The 16,525-nt window shown below is 40.4% G+C and overlaps 1 protein-coding gene and 1 long non-coding RNA gene across 2 annotated transcripts in view; one reads left to right on the forward strand and one right to left on the reverse strand.

The window, feature by feature from the left end:
* Positions 1-3,489: 3,489 nt before the first annotated feature.
* The window catches only part of LOC121735807 (semaphorin-5B), a 57,291-nt gene continuing 44,255 nt past the window's right edge, over positions 3,490-16,525 (reverse strand). Inside the window, exons 7-20 of the mRNA XM_042126767.1 lie at positions 16,050-16,249; positions 15,308-15,469; positions 14,698-14,983; positions 14,188-14,386; positions 13,677-13,829; positions 12,413-12,616; positions 11,878-12,117; positions 11,463-11,539; positions 11,123-11,330; positions 10,482-10,649; positions 9,209-9,355; positions 7,573-7,695; positions 5,231-5,367; positions 3,490-4,781 (exon numbers count right to left, since the gene is read on the reverse strand). Of these exons, the coding sequence (XP_041982701.1) occupies positions 4,572-4,781; positions 5,231-5,367; positions 7,573-7,695; positions 9,209-9,355; positions 10,482-10,649; positions 11,123-11,330; positions 11,463-11,539; positions 11,878-12,117; positions 12,413-12,616; positions 13,677-13,829; positions 14,188-14,386; positions 14,698-14,983; positions 15,308-15,469; positions 16,050-16,249 (2,514 nt within the window). The 3' untranslated portion in view covers positions 3,490-4,571. The remainder of the gene's footprint in view (positions 4,782-5,230; positions 5,368-7,572; positions 7,696-9,208; positions 9,356-10,481; positions 10,650-11,122; positions 11,331-11,462; positions 11,540-11,877; positions 12,118-12,412; positions 12,617-13,676; positions 13,830-14,187; positions 14,387-14,697; positions 14,984-15,307; positions 15,470-16,049; positions 16,250-16,525) is intronic.
* Positions 12,061-13,912, forward strand: LOC121735809. Its single transcript, XR_006036914.1, has 2 exons — positions 12,061-12,124; positions 13,685-13,912. It is a non-coding gene; the product is annotated as an uncharacterized LOC121735809 (long non-coding RNA).

A 16,525-nucleotide genomic window follows, 5' to 3' on the forward strand; every position in this document is an offset into this window, starting at 1 on the left:
TTTACCTTGGAAGTCGGTTTAAAATTTTTGTTAAAAAATAATTATTATTAATGTGTAATATCGTAAATAGAGTCGTAGATATATATAAAACTATTGATAAATCAAAAACAAAACATTCATAGGACAGTCTTTATTATGAATCTTAACAACAATAATATACAATTTACAATTAGCGCCCACGCTAAAACACGGGCGGACGCGGGCGCGGGCGCACGCGTCGAAAGACCGCCGCGCGCGCCCCTCTCATTTAGCGCTGCTAGTATAATTTTTATCTCGAGCGTGTCCAGTTGTGTCCTGTAGATTACCATGTATTATTTACTAATTTATTATTTGCCAAAAAGACGTCAACGGAAACCACGTCGATTGCGAAGAGCGTCTGTCGAGCGTGTGACAGCCCGTCGCCCGCGTCCGCGCTCCGTCGCACGCGCCTGCACTGCTATATTCTTCATTATACACACGCGAGGACTGCGCCCGCGCGAGTTTTAGCGTTGGCCCTTAGGCACCTTTTAGACATAGCAGACAATCGCCATGTGTGAAGGAGGCCTTAAGTAGAAAAGATCGTAGCTTCAAGCTCTCTCTATACGGTGAGGCCGATCATTCGGTTCGGACTGACCGCAGGCCTACCTAACTTTACAGGGAAATGGACAAAACGGGTTCGGTCAGGGTCCCGATTTTTAAACATCTATTGTTGTTTCGATCGCAAGCTGTCTTGCTTGCACGCACACGTCATGTTGTCTAAAGCACAATAGAGACAGTCTGTGATCATAGCGACATTTGATAATAATTTGGATTTGGGTCACAGGGGCTGTCAAGCCTCGAATGTCATTCGATCGCGGGCCGTCTTATGCACGCATGAGACAGAATGTGTGCAAGGTACTCGTAAGATGGCCTGCGATAGATAAACATTCGAATTTTGATGCTTCAGAATCAGGCCACAAATCGACCAGTGATCGGTCAGACCGGAACGATCGGCCTCCCCATAATATTATGTCAAATTTAGTATCTCTTAATCGGTGAGTTGATTTTATACAGCCTCTAAGAATATTTTAGTAATTTTATACTTAATACAAAATGAGTTTTAGGCCTTTTAATTAAAAAAAAAAAACTTATTTATACAGTATTTAAATAGATTCCTAATTTTGTTTTGCAAGAGTTATCAAATATCACCATTTTAAAGTGATTTTAAACAAACATTTCTTACAATAATAATAAAGAAAACGCATTTTAGGGTCTAAATCAAACTTTGGCTAATTAATTTAAACATTATTATGATTGGAATATTCAATTTAGTTTCTAAAGTATATAAAAGTAGCGATGATAATTATTTTAAGAATATATTTTTGTATTAATTGACTGATTGTGCACACCGACGGAACGGCCGGTCAGGAAGACTTTTCAACGTAATGCAATACAAACGTGGCTGGCTTCCAAACAAACGGACGTACGAACAGTTTGGAGTGTTGACCGGCCGTTTCGTTGGACGTACCGTCAATACACACCCTTAGGCCGTTTGTCACCGACAAAAATTCAAATAAAATGCCACTTTATGACCTCGGCTATAGGTTTCATTTTGCTGTACGCCACTACAAAGCAGCGACAGCATGGGTCGCTAGACCAATGTCGGTAGAAAATGAAACCTATGGCCTAGGTCATAAGGTGGCATTTTATTTGAATGTTTATCGGTCGCAGTCGCCCGCGACAAAGAACGGAAAGTCACCTTTAAAATAATTTTATCTCGGCCCAACCTTTATTGTATTGGCAAGTTTATAAATGTTATAATATCGGCATTAATTTATCGAATTTTAAAATAGCTAGGAATGCGTGGCCTGGCCGAAACCACCGTGAGATCGCACACGCATTATAAGTACATAGGCATATCGAATCATTTTGATCTAATGTAAATTAAAATACGACCAAATTAAGTCGACATTGTACCATCGAAGAAATGGATGCATATAAGTCGAGTTATTTCAATGTTTGTCGTGATCTGTTAACTGGGTTTGACAATACGCGACCAAACTATGTAGGCCTGCCACCTACCTATAAATCAACTTCTCTGATAGTACTTACTATGTCACTTAAAATTGGTAGCGTTATAATTTTGTTTACATGATATAAATCAAAATAAAACCGAATGGAATATAAATTATTCCTACACAATAAACTATAATTATTACAAAAATATAAAATACAACAAGCCCGCAAAGCACACTATCGCATTCTCTCTCATACACAGCGAGCAATAACGCTATCTCTTTCTAACGCATCGATATAAAATACATAGATACGAGCTCATTACTAACAACAAGGACTCAACATGAGTCAAAATATACGTCGAAATCAATTCAACGGTCAAAATAATATAAAAATCGCTATAAATTGATATAAAATATATAAAATTTCATTTACATTTAACCCTTTTACCTTTGACATTTATGCATTTAGAATTTAGATTTAGATTCTTCATTAAATACTTCATCAAAAACTACACATCAAAGAAAATTTAGTTCTTACAACCGCGGCACTCGACATAGAGATAGATTATAAAAAAAAGATTACTTAAACTAAATTCAATGAAATTTTTTTAAATTCTTCATTAAATTAAAGATAATTTAATCATTAAATTTGAATGCTGCCGTTAAACATAATAATGATATAAAGTCAAAGGTCATGTTAGGTCCTAGCATTAAAGGCACTGCCGTTTGTACTTAATACAAAATATAAGCTCTATATTAAAATACTTTGTATATTTAAATTCTTATTTACATGGCACTTGGCTTTGAATTATTTAATTTTTTTACAAATATTACCTAACATTGATATAAAATTAAATCTAGATACACAAAATTGTAACACAGTTTTAATTTAATCATAAAATTTTACTTATTTTAACATTTAATACTATTTTATACATTTTCTCGACCATGGCACTGGATTCGTTAAATGTAAGTAGCTTGTAAAATGTACAGGCAAAGCCGTGATAAAAACTTCAAGTATCCAAACCTTAGAGAAAACAAGCAAATCTCAACCTTAAGTACCAGTAGTTATAGTTGATTTTTGAAGGCACACACATTACTTTTTCAATAAGCATTCATATTTCATACATCCATCAAAATATTTTGAATATTATAAGACACAATAATACCATCGTCAAGCAGTTTTTGTCAATATAAATAATACAACGAAAATAACAAGTTCCTTTCAATTCTTATACCATTCATTAGTATAATAAAATATACATATAAAATTACCTATAATTATTTAGGGTGAACATGATTAGTGATTGGACAGTACTAGTCATTGGACAGAGCACAAAAACACTATATTTATTAAGGTTGCTGTAAAAACTACCTGTTTTTCTTTAAAATCAGGCGTTCTTTTACTTTAAAAACAGGCAGTCTTTAAAACAAAATAAATAATTAATATTGTGTTTTTGTGCTTTGTCCAATGACTGGTACTGTCCAATCTACTAGTAATTTACCCTATATACATATTTGAGAGAGAAATATTATTTTTCGTGACTCCATTATATCATTTCTCATCAAGCTAATGTCGATAGCGTCTAACTTAACGTCTTTACAATAAATATAAGACACGTGTAACTTATTTGATCATATCTTTTACATTTATAGTCCAGTTAATATTTTACTGGCAAGACCTTTATTCCTTGCACATAAGGCTCACTTTTCTAAACTCGACGTAAATAAATTAGACCTCAGAGAATATCAAAGAATCTGACGTGGGTATGACATATCTAGATGTCACCTGTCAACACAGCTACATCTATATTTTACACATCAATGTAGTATGGTCGTGATAGCGCTGACATGTCTTTATTTTGTCTTTGCAATTTTTAAATTAAATATTTAGTCAGTTTAACCACGTATCTAATGTCTTTCGGATACATTCAGTATCTCTATAGAATAGCTATTCTATTATATACCTATCAAATAATTTAGTTATAGTTGTGTACCGGACACACGTACTGTAGTTGTGTACAGTAAGCTTACTCATTTTTTTACTTAGGATTAAGACATTTTTTAATTCTACCTTTTATTGTGTACGGGCCATTATTTCGTTCTCTGAAGATAAGGCTTGTTCACACTTTACGTTGTTTTGTTGTTCTTACGTAATATTATTGGCACAGTACAGTCGAAAACTCCTGTATTACATTTTGAATCTTATTTTAATATACATAGGGTCGAACTTGTAATACATCGGACAGACCAACCCATAATAACAATGACCGTTTTTTTGTAGGAGAAGAATAGAACATACAATGTGTTCGTCATACAAAAAATCAGTCAGATAATATTATGAAATTCCAATCATGAGCGATGGCGTCGATTCTGGATATAAAAATAGCTCAGTGCTCACGACATCTGCAATAGACGCCATATTGTTGATACGTTTCAAAATATACGCCAGTGCATTGACGTACGTTTGGCACGTCATTATTATACGTCACACCGGCGGCTCACCAGAACAATAATTATAATATGGCGTATAATATGACATCTCAAGCACTGGCCAGTACACTGGGTCATATTTAAGAACACACCCAAACCAACTCAATAAAACTTATCCTCCTCAACGTCTGTCTTGTTGTTGGGCTGGTTGGAGTGTCTCCGCAGGGTTCCCATGGAGTCGTATTCGTTGGCGATGGCCTTGGGGTACAGCTTGGGTGTGACCGCCGTGTTGTGGTTGTTGGACAGGTTATTACTCTTGAGGACGAGGCTGGTGCCGGAGAAGGACGGTTGACGCTTCGCCTTGCGGGGAGGCTGTAAACAAATACGTAAATTATTAAAATAAGGTTAAATGTATGAGGTGTAACAAAAACAAAGGGTGTGTACATTGTATCTGTCCCTTATATGGAGTTTACTGTGAAAGCAGTAAAAGTTTACAGCGCTGATAATTGCAGATTGTGGACCTACTTTTGGTTGACAATTCTCGACTGGCGTTGACTTGATTCAGCCCGACCGTAGGTCCAACATTTTCAGAAATCAATTTCTTGGATGGTATACGGTGGTATACCTATACAGTAAGGTATTTTTTTACAAAGAGCTGTCATTTATATTAACGGTGTACTCACAACGGCCTAAAGTGAATCGTTTTTGTTAGACCCAAACTATCTCTGATAACGTATCACGTTATTGTTACGTTAACGTAACGATCACGTATTACGTGATCGTTACGTTAAACGTAAAGATCACGTGGTCACGGTACTCACCACGTCACGCAGCGGCACTGTCACGTAGCTGTTCTGTTTGGCGGTGATGTAGTGGGGGCTGGAGGGCACGCGCGGCGCCCGCTGCCACAGCCCGCGCCGCTGACAGACTATGACGCCGGCCAGGCAGACCACGCCACCTGGGGAAGATTCAACATTTAGCGAATAATGTTGAGGCTTGAGGGTTAACAGGGTCAACGCACGTAATATACGCCAGTATACCAATACGTCATAATATTAGGGCCCTTTTTCAGAAGAAAGCAAAACACATGACAAAAAAGTCTTTCTGTCCCGCGCACGCCGCCGCATGACAGGACAAATATCTATGAAATGACAGGATGCTGGCAACTTGTATGCGGATCAGATCCGCGCGTGGGTGATGACGCGAATGACAGGAAAAGGGCCCTTAGCGAACAGTCCTAAGGTCTGGGTCAACATACATAATACGTTAAACTTTAAAGCATTGACATAATATACGCCATACAATATGGCGTCGGATACATGATGTCTTGAGTCCTGAGCACTGACCATTAAGACTATTGTGTAGTGTGCGAGTGTAGAAAAATAAGTATTTGGAAAACCATTCTCTGTCGCCACAGCGCTCGGCCCCCGCGCAAACGTGCGATAGAAAGAGTTGCAGCTCGGCTGTGATTCTGGGTATTTTTTAGACAAAAATCGCGTTTCGGGGCATAACGTTTTGCATCCCCTATACTGTACTAAAACTAATATTTTTTGGTATCAATCTTTTCACCAGAATCTAATCGACGCTTGTACGTTTTGCTTTGTTTGAAATTTTACGTTGTTTTTCAAATACAAACCATTTAAAATGAGAAAGATTTGAGCCTAAAAACCAAGATTTCAGAAGCTCATAACTTTCAAACTAACAAAAATTTTGATAAAAGGAAAACGTAGAAGCATAGTTTTTCCTAGAGGGAAGAACATAGTGAAAAATCGTTGGAATCGGATACGTTTTAGGGGTAGCAAAACATTATGGCTTTTTGTATGGAGATGGACCCGGTAGTCGATCCTCTTAAAATGGGTTTATTTCGGAATTTAGGCTTTATAAAAAAATAATTATCAGGGAAATTGGTTCGGTCGTTATCGAGATAAGCACTCAAGCACATTTAGCGATTCATTCATTTATAGAGTATATCTAATAAGAGATAAGGGACAGTCGTCAACCGTATTACGCTATCGTGGTATTACGTCACATCGCTACGTCACATCGTGACATTGTACGTCACGGTTACGTATAACATAGCATAACGTACGTCACAATATCAGTACGTCATACAATATCTACTATTAAAGAGATACTATCTTTATTTTGAAAAGTTGAAATAAAGCCATAATATACAGTAAGTATATTATATATTATTAATAATAATTAAGGCACAAGAAAGTAACACGTTTGAAAACCTTAGATTTTTTTCACATTAATTTTTTGACGTTTTTTTCTTACCAACCACGGAAAACCGTGAAAAATTCTCGTTTTTTTTCTTAACAACCACGGAAAACCCGAAAAAGCGAGGCAAGGTGGCCGTTCCTAACCTGTACAATGTGTTCCATCATGTTAAGAAGAGCAAGCCCGACTTTCAATAGACACGACACGTTTACAAGGCAACTTGCTTATATACTACTCGAAAGCAAAAACATTGATAGCGCGATGCAAAAAATACTCAATTTTAGCATGAAAATGACATAAAAAATATTGAAATAAATAGAGAATACAATCAATTAGATCTTGTAACATAGGAATGTAAATATATCGACCCTATTTTAATTGCCATAGAGGTCTCTAATTCTTATACTAATATAAAATCCTTTTCAGCGCCACCTGTGTCGTTTATGTCGAACTAACGTAGTTCTCGCGTTACATACGAGTGCTACATAGATGTCGCTTTACTAGCGTCACCAAAAATATAAGTTTGAATATTTTAGTTCGATGTGGTTTATACTCCAGATTATAAAATCTAGTTGACACCAGCGTTAACGAATTTTGGCGCAACGGAGTTCCGTTGCGCCAAAATTCGTTAAGCTCGGGGGAAGCGTGCATTTTTCCGGGATAAAAAGTATACTATGTCCTTACTCGGGACTCAAATTATCTACATACTCAACAGCAAAACCGGTACATCAGTTTGGTCTTCAAGAGGTACCTAGCAGACCATTGACTTATAGGCTTAGAGATCTTTGTAACAGACGAACACACTGTCGCATTTATAATATCGGTATGGAAGTATGGATTTCACTCTATCTCGTTCATTTTTGACTTTGACTTTGTAACTTGTTACGAACAACGCCATTATCGCCATAATCATCACCATATCATCATCATCACAACTCACCCATAACAAACGCCGCGATCACGCAGCCGATAATGCCGCCTATGCTCAGGGACTCCTGGGTCGATGTGGTCACGAACGACGCCATCTCCACGTTCTGACTGTACGCCGGCATCGCGTATAGTTCTGGAAAAATAATAGTAAATTAATATTATTAGAAAAAAAATGCTTCGTTTCTCGAACTTCTCTCGTACCACTACAATTACACAGAAAGCAACTAGAGTACTTAATTGTTGCGCTAGGATTTTTAAGGGGCCGGGTGCCATCCAAATTCTCATACATACGTAATACCAAAATCATTTTCTCATACTAAAATATTTAACATGTTTGAATTATTTTTCAGCTTAAAATAGTAATTACCTAGGTTCCTGCGTAAAAATTTACTTACTACAAAATATTTTAACACTAAAAAATATATAGGTAAATAAATAAGTAGTTTACTACAAAATATTTAAATACTAAAAATATTTTTAAAGTTAAAATATTTTGTAGTAAATTTTTACGTAGGAACCTAGGTAGTTATTATTTTAAGCTGAAAAATAACTCAAACATGTTAAATATTTTCGTATCAGAAAATGATTTTGGTATTACGTATGTATGAGAAGTTCGATGGTACCCGGCCTCTTAAGAGCTGTTTACATTCAGCCCTGTAAGCTGGGAAGCATGAGAATGTAAATATGACTATGGCGGTATAGTCTGTTCACTAGGTAATATCCAGATTCCACTCGAGAAAGGATAATGTTTTGCTATTGTTTGTTGAATTGCCAGTAATAAAACCAGTTTGCCGCTGACCACGTGCATCTGCAATACTCGTAACGACTGACCTTGATCCTTTTTATATGCATTTTCTACCTACGAGCGCTTCAAGAAAAGTTATTTTTTAGTCAGTAATATTTGTTATACCTTACGAGTAAGTCGAGTGTTAGGAATCAATATTTTTTAGTATAATAAGCGAAGTTTTATTTACATGATAATTTCATTAAGTATTAACACTGCTGGATTGCTCTAACTCTTAAGTGGCGGCAAAGTGGTTTTACTATTGCCGATAGATTCAACAAACAATAGCAAAACATTATCCTTTCTCGAGTGGAATCTGGACATTTCCTAGTGAACAGACTATACCTACAATTCGCCTAACATTCCTGCATCGCGCTATCGAAGTTTTCTAAGCGCGTCAGTATAATATAATATACGACAGCTGAAATGTATCACGTGGGCTCCGGCCTGACCGAGCACAACACCTCGCTCGATCGGAAGAACTTCCTTTGGCCGCCACGATCATATCCCACAACTATTTAGTATTTACACGAGCACTTCCCTGCTCACTGCCACTAGTAATGCCGCTGCCACTGCCGCGCAGTGTCAACACTCACTCGCGTCGTTAATACCGCAGAAGTATTCAGAGCCTGTAGCCAGGACGTTTTTTATCGCAATTCTTTATAGAATCGCCGATCAAAATGTATGGAATTGATATTAGACGAGTCAAACGTCAACTTCATATTAACGAACGCTTTAAATGTCAATTCCATACATTTGATCGGCGATTCTATAAAGAAATAAAAAAACGTCTTGGCTAAAAGGCCAGGTCGCGCGAGGAGCAGCGGCAGTGGCTGAATATAAACGTCCTATTAACACATACCGTTGTCCAAGTCCTGTCCGCACACGGCGACCTGCAGCTGCGGGCCGACGCACGCGCCCGACGCGCACGACCGCCGCCGCACGCGCTCGCCGCCAGTGCACTCCCCCCACTCCCCCCAATCACCCCATCCCACGTCGGATTGTAGGTCTGAAAGTATAAATAAGGCAATTAGAACTAGTTCATTCCTAGACGCGAGGTAACTAGGCTTGAAAGTTTTTGAAGATTTTAGGTTTGGAAATATTTCAAATAAGTCACTGAGACGCGACGTAAACACGGCCCGAGATGTTTTTTGTTAAAATTTTGCATTTAAATCTTCACGTTATTTCGTGAAGTGTAAACCAACCGTTATGTTTGTCTTTAATGACCATATTTTTTATCCAAACACGTCGGCATTCTAAAATTATTAGGCAATAAATTCAAAAAGATCATTACTTTGGTCATTTCGACAGGATCACATAAAGATTAGTTTTTTGTTAACTCTGCGTCTCCGTTCACCCCATAATTGGGTTGCAACCAGTAACTATAAGGTGGCAGGGCCGGTAAAATGCCACGGGCTCCCGACCCAAAAGGGCCCCGGCCCAACAGGCCGTGAGGTCAGAAGTTTTTTATACATTGTTTTATTATTAACGTGACGATTTTTACTGATAGGTCCCCGTTAATTTGCCACGGGCCCCGGATGTATAGTTACGCTACTGCTGCATTTTGGAAAATCTCTTATATGTTAGAAAGAACATAAATATTTTCAAAAAGAAAAGTGATAGTCATAATGTAAATACTAGAAATAAGAACAAGTTAGCAATACCAATGTTCAGACTAGCCAAAGTAAGCAAATCCTTTAAAGGCCAATGTATACGCCTGTACAATAAAATCCCAGAAAATGTTCAAAATCTACCTTCAAACAATTTTAAAAAAGCAGTTAAAGAACGTTTGTGTGCTAAAGCGTATTATAAAGTCAATGATTTCATCGAGGACAGCACACCTTGGGAATAGGGTGGCTCCATGCAGGTTACTTTTATTTTTGTTACATAGCTGTAAGCCATAACATTGTAATTTTCCATCTTTTTTAGTAAAAGATGGCCCCGTGCGAGTTTCTTACGCCGGTTCTTCTCAGTGGGGTAGTTCCCGAACTGGTGGTAGGTAACGTAGTTTCTTCGTTCGACTTTCAAAAAGTGTATCATGATACCCATTTTGAATAAAAATATATTTTATTTTTATTTATTTATTTTTTTATCACCCAGTAACAATCATAAAAATAACTAATAACAGTCCTCACCGTTACAGTTGCTGAGGCAGACTCTCCGCTCGAGCGCGGCGCCGGCGTCCGCGCAGCCGTCGGGCGAGAGACACATGCGCGTGCGCGTGCGGTGCCCCGCCCCCGCGCCCGCACCCGCGCCGCACCCGCCGGTGCACTCGCTCCAGTCGCTCCAGCACGACCACTCGCCTGTAAGTGCATGTTTATTTTTAGTATCGATTTTTGGTGTTAAGTGTACGTTGAAATAAGTGGTGAGCGCACAACAAGCGATTTGATGCCGCGTGTTGGTGGTGGTGGACCTAAGTAATTAGTCGCTTTAAGTCCAACTCGACTTAAGGTTGATTTAGACCGCAACGCGACGCGTAGATGCATTTACAAATACAAATAGAAAATTCTAAATTTATATGGATTTGACAGATTCGCACACGCAATTGAAATCTGTCAAATCCATACAAAAAGCCGCGCCGCGCCTCGCCTCGCCTCGTCGCGTTGCGGTCTAAATCAACCCTAAGTCGAGTTGGACTTTTCCCTTACTCGACCGATTACAAATAACATTGAATTGACATAAGCCGACCAGATGACTTAGGTCCGTCAACTGCCTAGAAATCAAATTCTTTGATGGTACTTTTCGCTTTAAAGATTAACATACAAACATGACTTACCCTGACAAGCATGCGTGTTACACGCGCGCAACATATCCGCTGGGCCGGAGCACGAGGCTCGCCTGCATCTGCGCGAGCGCGCCTGCTGCCCCCCGCCGCAGGGGGCGGAGCAAGCGCCCCACGCGCCCCACGCCTCCCACCCGTCCTCGTCGCCCGAACACGCCCCCGACGCGGTGCAGTACCGCTCTTCTTCACGGGCTATCGATAGCTGTAGACGGTAAAAATAAAGTTTAGGGCAACCCACGTGGTAAATCAGTAGTCAAACTTTCTAACGTATCAGATAAGGACAAAACACACAACCACCACCTGCCTAGGAATCGACTTCTCTGATAGTACATACCCTCAACTGCTCCGGCGCAGGCGCCTTACATAGGAACTTGAATCTCTTCTCGGTGTAGCTGCCATCTGATGTATTTCCTGTAAATAGAGCAATTATATTTAGTTAAAGAGCCGTCTAGAGTACATAGTCCTATTTTCATTGACCAATCGCTACTTGTTTCTTTCCCTCGCACATAAAAGATGGCCCTCCTGTCATGTACTTCGTACGCGAGTAAAAGTGACAGTGCTAAGTCAATATACAAATAACAATATGCTCGTAAGTTGAATGCATACAACAGTTTGAGTTATTTCAATGAAATTGACTCATAGGCAGATGGCGACCTTATTTGGTCGGGTAATATCCTTTAGGCTTGTCTTAATAAATTACCTAGGTTCCCAATGTAAGAGTATAATATACTACATAGCATGATGCATACCTGGTATATGAACCCAGGGCGTCCAAGCTGTAGCCTTTCTAACATCGCAGGGGCGGAGTTCGCACGGCTGGCGATCGACGGGGGCGCCCTCGCAGTCAGCGCCTCCTCGCGACGGTGCAGGGGCGGAGCAAGATCTGCGACGCTCGCGCACGCCCGCGCCACATTGAGCGCCGTTAGCTGTGCAGGCGGACCACGCCCCCCACGCGCTCCACGCCCCATCTACTGGGGCTAGCGCCGGATCTGGAAGGTAGAGAATGTTTTAAGTGTGTTTTTATACGTTTGGATATTTTTAAAATAGAGAGGCATTGCAACGACGAACAACGTTCCTCCAAAAGAACAATCTTTCGCATAACGTATCTCCAAAACTTCGCGTCCTGACAAGTAGTTAGAGAGAGAAAGGGTTCAGCGTATATCTTTAGACTACTTTTAGATATTAGAGCACTGGACGCACACATTTATACTGATCGCCGTTTCTTGTAGATGTTTTTCTATAATGTAAGTGTGTGTGTGTGGTGTGGTGTGTGCGTGTGTGTACCTGGGCACGGCGGCAGGCTGGAGCAGTACATGTCCTGCTGGTCGAGGCCGACGCACACGCGGCCGGCGTGTCGAGGCGCGGGCGACGTGCACGCGCGCCGTCGCGACTTCACCGCGATGCCGCACGACGCGCTGCACGCCGACCACGCCGACCACGACGACCACCCGCCGTGCATCGTGCAGTTGGTGACGGATATGCTGACACCTGAATGAATTGAGGGTTAAATTATAATATCAATATGTTAATGTGCCCCGAAGTTGCTACTTTAATACAACATTAACCTTCGTAGCTCACGATGCCATGGCGCGTCGCCGGCTGCAGTAATCACGATGTAAATCATCATTTAAGAGCCCATATGAGCCTAACTTGACTACATACTTAAACCTAGATCTCAAAATCTGTAAGGTCTAGAAAACTGATTTTTTGACACAAGTAACTTCAGTTCATAAAGATTAAATGCTCAAGACGAAAACACGATTACTCAAAAAATGCTCGATAGTTTCTTTTTTACAAAAAACCTTGTTTTAGACACATTTTTGCTTGGATCTTCGAAGTTTGCTGTCTTTTCTTTAATATTTTTTAATATCTAAAAAGGTATTGATAAAACCTAAGTTTGCTCAAAACACTTTTTTCATAATCATTATAGTTCGTCTTTTATTCAAGTAAAACTAACTCGGCGATGATTCCGCGCCGTCCTTTTTCACTTGGCATATGAAAGACGGGCGTGAGTGTGAAGAGAGAAGGACGATGTTTGATTTTTAGAGTCAGGTGAGCTCTTAATATCGCCGAGTGCGGTGTGAGTGTGATAAGAAGCCGACGACGCGACGTCGCGTTGCCTCTCAGTCAATTACGGCACTTTCATGATTACACAATTTAATTTTTTTAACATTAATGTAATTAAGATTTTAACACAAGAATGTGCAGACTCAAAGGCTTTACCTGCATCCAACCATTGTACCATTGAGGAAATTGATTACTAGGCGGCTGACGGACCTACGTCATTTGGTCGGCTTATGTCAATTCAATGTTAATTGTTAGCTGTGATCGATCTTATGGGTAGGCCGTAGGACTTAACGCGCTCGAATTACGTAGGTCCACATCTGCCTAGGAATCAACTTCTCTGATACTACAATAAAATTTTGTTACTTTAGAAACTATAACATGCATGGAGTTAAAGTCAAAATCATCATTTAATTACTAAAGTAATTAATGAAAATATGTCTGAGTATGGGCGTTGTATGAAAATCTTAATGATGACCTTTACCTTTGCAGTTCTGTCCGCCGTGCGCCGGCTTGGGGTTGTCGCAGCGGCGCGTCCGACACTCGCACATGTCGGGCTCTTCGCCGTACGCGCCGCCGCCCGTGCCGTCCTGCATGCAGGGTGCCCACTCCGACCACGATGACCAACCGCCGTCGACTGGAATACAAATAAATATTATGTAGTAATCTTATCATAGCTCTTATATTTTAATAGTTTATCGAATAAATACATTTGAATTACTTTGTTTTATTTTGCCATCCAGCACGTGACGTACGCGCTGCTTGCGTGTTTGGATGCGTCAGTACTATTTGCGTGCTCGTGCGTACATATAGATAGAGTAAGAGGGTCTACTCGTGATATCGCACCTGGGGCGTAGCCAGCGGGGCATGTCAGCGCCTGTTCGATGTGTCGTGCATACCGCTGTGACGCCACATCTCATCCACAATGCGAAGCACCCGCACTACTTGCGTGCTCGTACGTACAATTTATTAGTATGAGAGTTAAGGTATCGCACCTGGGGCATTGCCAGCGGGGCATGTCAGAGCCTGCTCGATGTGTCGTGCGTCGCGTACACGCACGCAGCGCTGTGACGCCGCGTCCCAGCCGCAGTGCGGGTCGGCGGCGTGCAGGCAGCCCGCACGTGACGCGTATCGCCCGCAGTGCGCCGCGGCCGCACGTACCACGCGCGTGCTCGTGCCCATGTAGACTGATATCTGTGAATATAATAAATAAATAAACACTTTTATTTTAAAATTATATATTATTATAATAATTGTTAAGAAAACAAACTTTTTAAATTCTAAAATAGAGCACACTTACTGATGATTTTTATTGAAACCGATGGTGTATTTTATTTACCCTGTGACAAGTTTTTCTTACACAAATTTATACTCTGATATAATTTAATGTACGAAAGTGACACTTAGAGTAAGAGGTAAGTCTCCATTTTGAGGTTAGGTTAGACTTCAAAACTTAAAAATTGTGTACTCTGTCTCTCTTTCTTACAAATAAAAATAAAACTTACAGTATCTTTCACAAACTGCATATTCAGTATATCAAACGTCTCCCCGAACCGCCATATTTCGACGACACACGCGCCATCGTAGCTCGGCAGAATCGCCATCTTGATGACGTCATTGTTCTCCGTAGCGACGAACGCGACAAGTTGTCGCGCGGTTTTTGTCGCCGCGACATCTACGGTGACGTGTGCAAAGCGCTCTAAAGTCGCTTTGTAGACTGGTTCGCCTGATATAGGTTGTACGTAGTCGTACATTAGGTGGTATTTGTGGTATTCTATCGCCTGTTGGCCCCTGCAAAAAAAATAATTTTGTTAAATAAAAATTTGTAGATAGCTTAATATTATGTAGAATGTTACAAAATTATGTATTTCTATAAAATCTTCTCGATTAGAATCGATTTCAAAAATTTTTAGGTACTTATATGGAATTGTTTAAGTTCCCGAAAAGTTAAGAGAAAAGATAGAAGACAGAAGTGGAGTAAGTATTCTTATTAAAAGCAGTAGCATACCTGCTACTGCACTGCTTTTATTGGTATGGAAGCTGTCTAGCAAATTAAAAAATATATATTTCCCAGCTGCAAGTTCATATTTTTTGTATCCTTGTAGTCCTGCTTACCTCATATCCAAATTACATCTGAAGTGCTCTCTCGTCTCCCGGGACGGCGATCTGGCTTCCCACGTGGAGGTGGGGGAATCCTTGACCTTGTAGGGCCCTTCGAATGCCGCGTGGACATCCGACATGTTGTATATACAGACCGCGCTGCCGGCTATGCTGTTACTGTAACAAGGATTTGGTGTTAAAAGGATGATAATATCGTTATCAGAAGAGTTGATTTACAGGCAGATGGCGTATCAACAAATAAAGCGAACCAAATAACGGAGGTCCGTCTACTTATGAATCAACTTCTCTGATAATAATAAGCTATGAATAGGAGCTTAGCTATATGTTACCGCAACATTGTATTGGAGAAGAAGAATAGAAGCCCTAAGTTTTTTGACAGCGTGCTGTGATAGGCTGATACGTTTGTGCCGTATCTCGTCGTAGTCGAAGTGTATTATGTCTACTCACGTGGGCGTAGTAAACACAGCCACTCTCTCTTCTCGTCGGCCACATACTCGACGCTCTGTATCTCGTCGTAGTCGAAGTGTATTAATGTCTACTCACGTGGGCGTAGTGAACACAGCCACAAGTATCTTCTCGTCGGCCACATACTCGACGCTCTGTATCTCGTCGTAGTCGAAGTGTATTAATGTCTACTCACGTGGGCGTAGTGAACACAGCCACAAGTATCTTCTCGTCGGCCACATACTCGACGCTCTGTATCTCGTCGTAGTCGAAGTGTATTATGTCTACTCACGTGGGCGTAGTGAACACAGCCACAAGTATCTTCTCGTCGGCCACATACTCGACGCTCTGTATCTCGTCGTAGTCGAAGTGCAGGTCGCCCGGCACGGAACACTTCAGCCTCGCCTTGAGGAAGGTCGTCCAGTTGTCTTTCATCATCAGGTGGCCGCCCTGATCATTTTTGCACACGCGAGCGATACGCGAGTATATTGTCTGTGAAATATACAAAACAATCATAAAAAACAGTAATACAATAGCATATTGTTACGTCTTGATTATATTTTTTCGATATCTAAATAAATTATACTTTATTAACTTTTCTCCTGCTTGGTAATAGTTATAATAATCCAAACAATACCCAGGTTGTTTGGATTGGTAATAAAATCTCAACTGACACTTAGCGTGAGTTCCACTCAGTCAGTGCTCAAGACTACACGTCAGGACGCCATACTGTTGGTTCGTGCCGAAATATACCGACCAGTAGCGTAT

The sequence above is a fragment of the Aricia agestis genome, chromosome 18, assembly GCF_905147365.1.
Source record: "Aricia agestis chromosome 18, ilAriAges1.1, whole genome shotgun sequence".
NCBI classification, from domain to species: domain Eukaryota; kingdom Metazoa; phylum Arthropoda; class Insecta; order Lepidoptera; family Lycaenidae; genus Aricia; species Aricia agestis.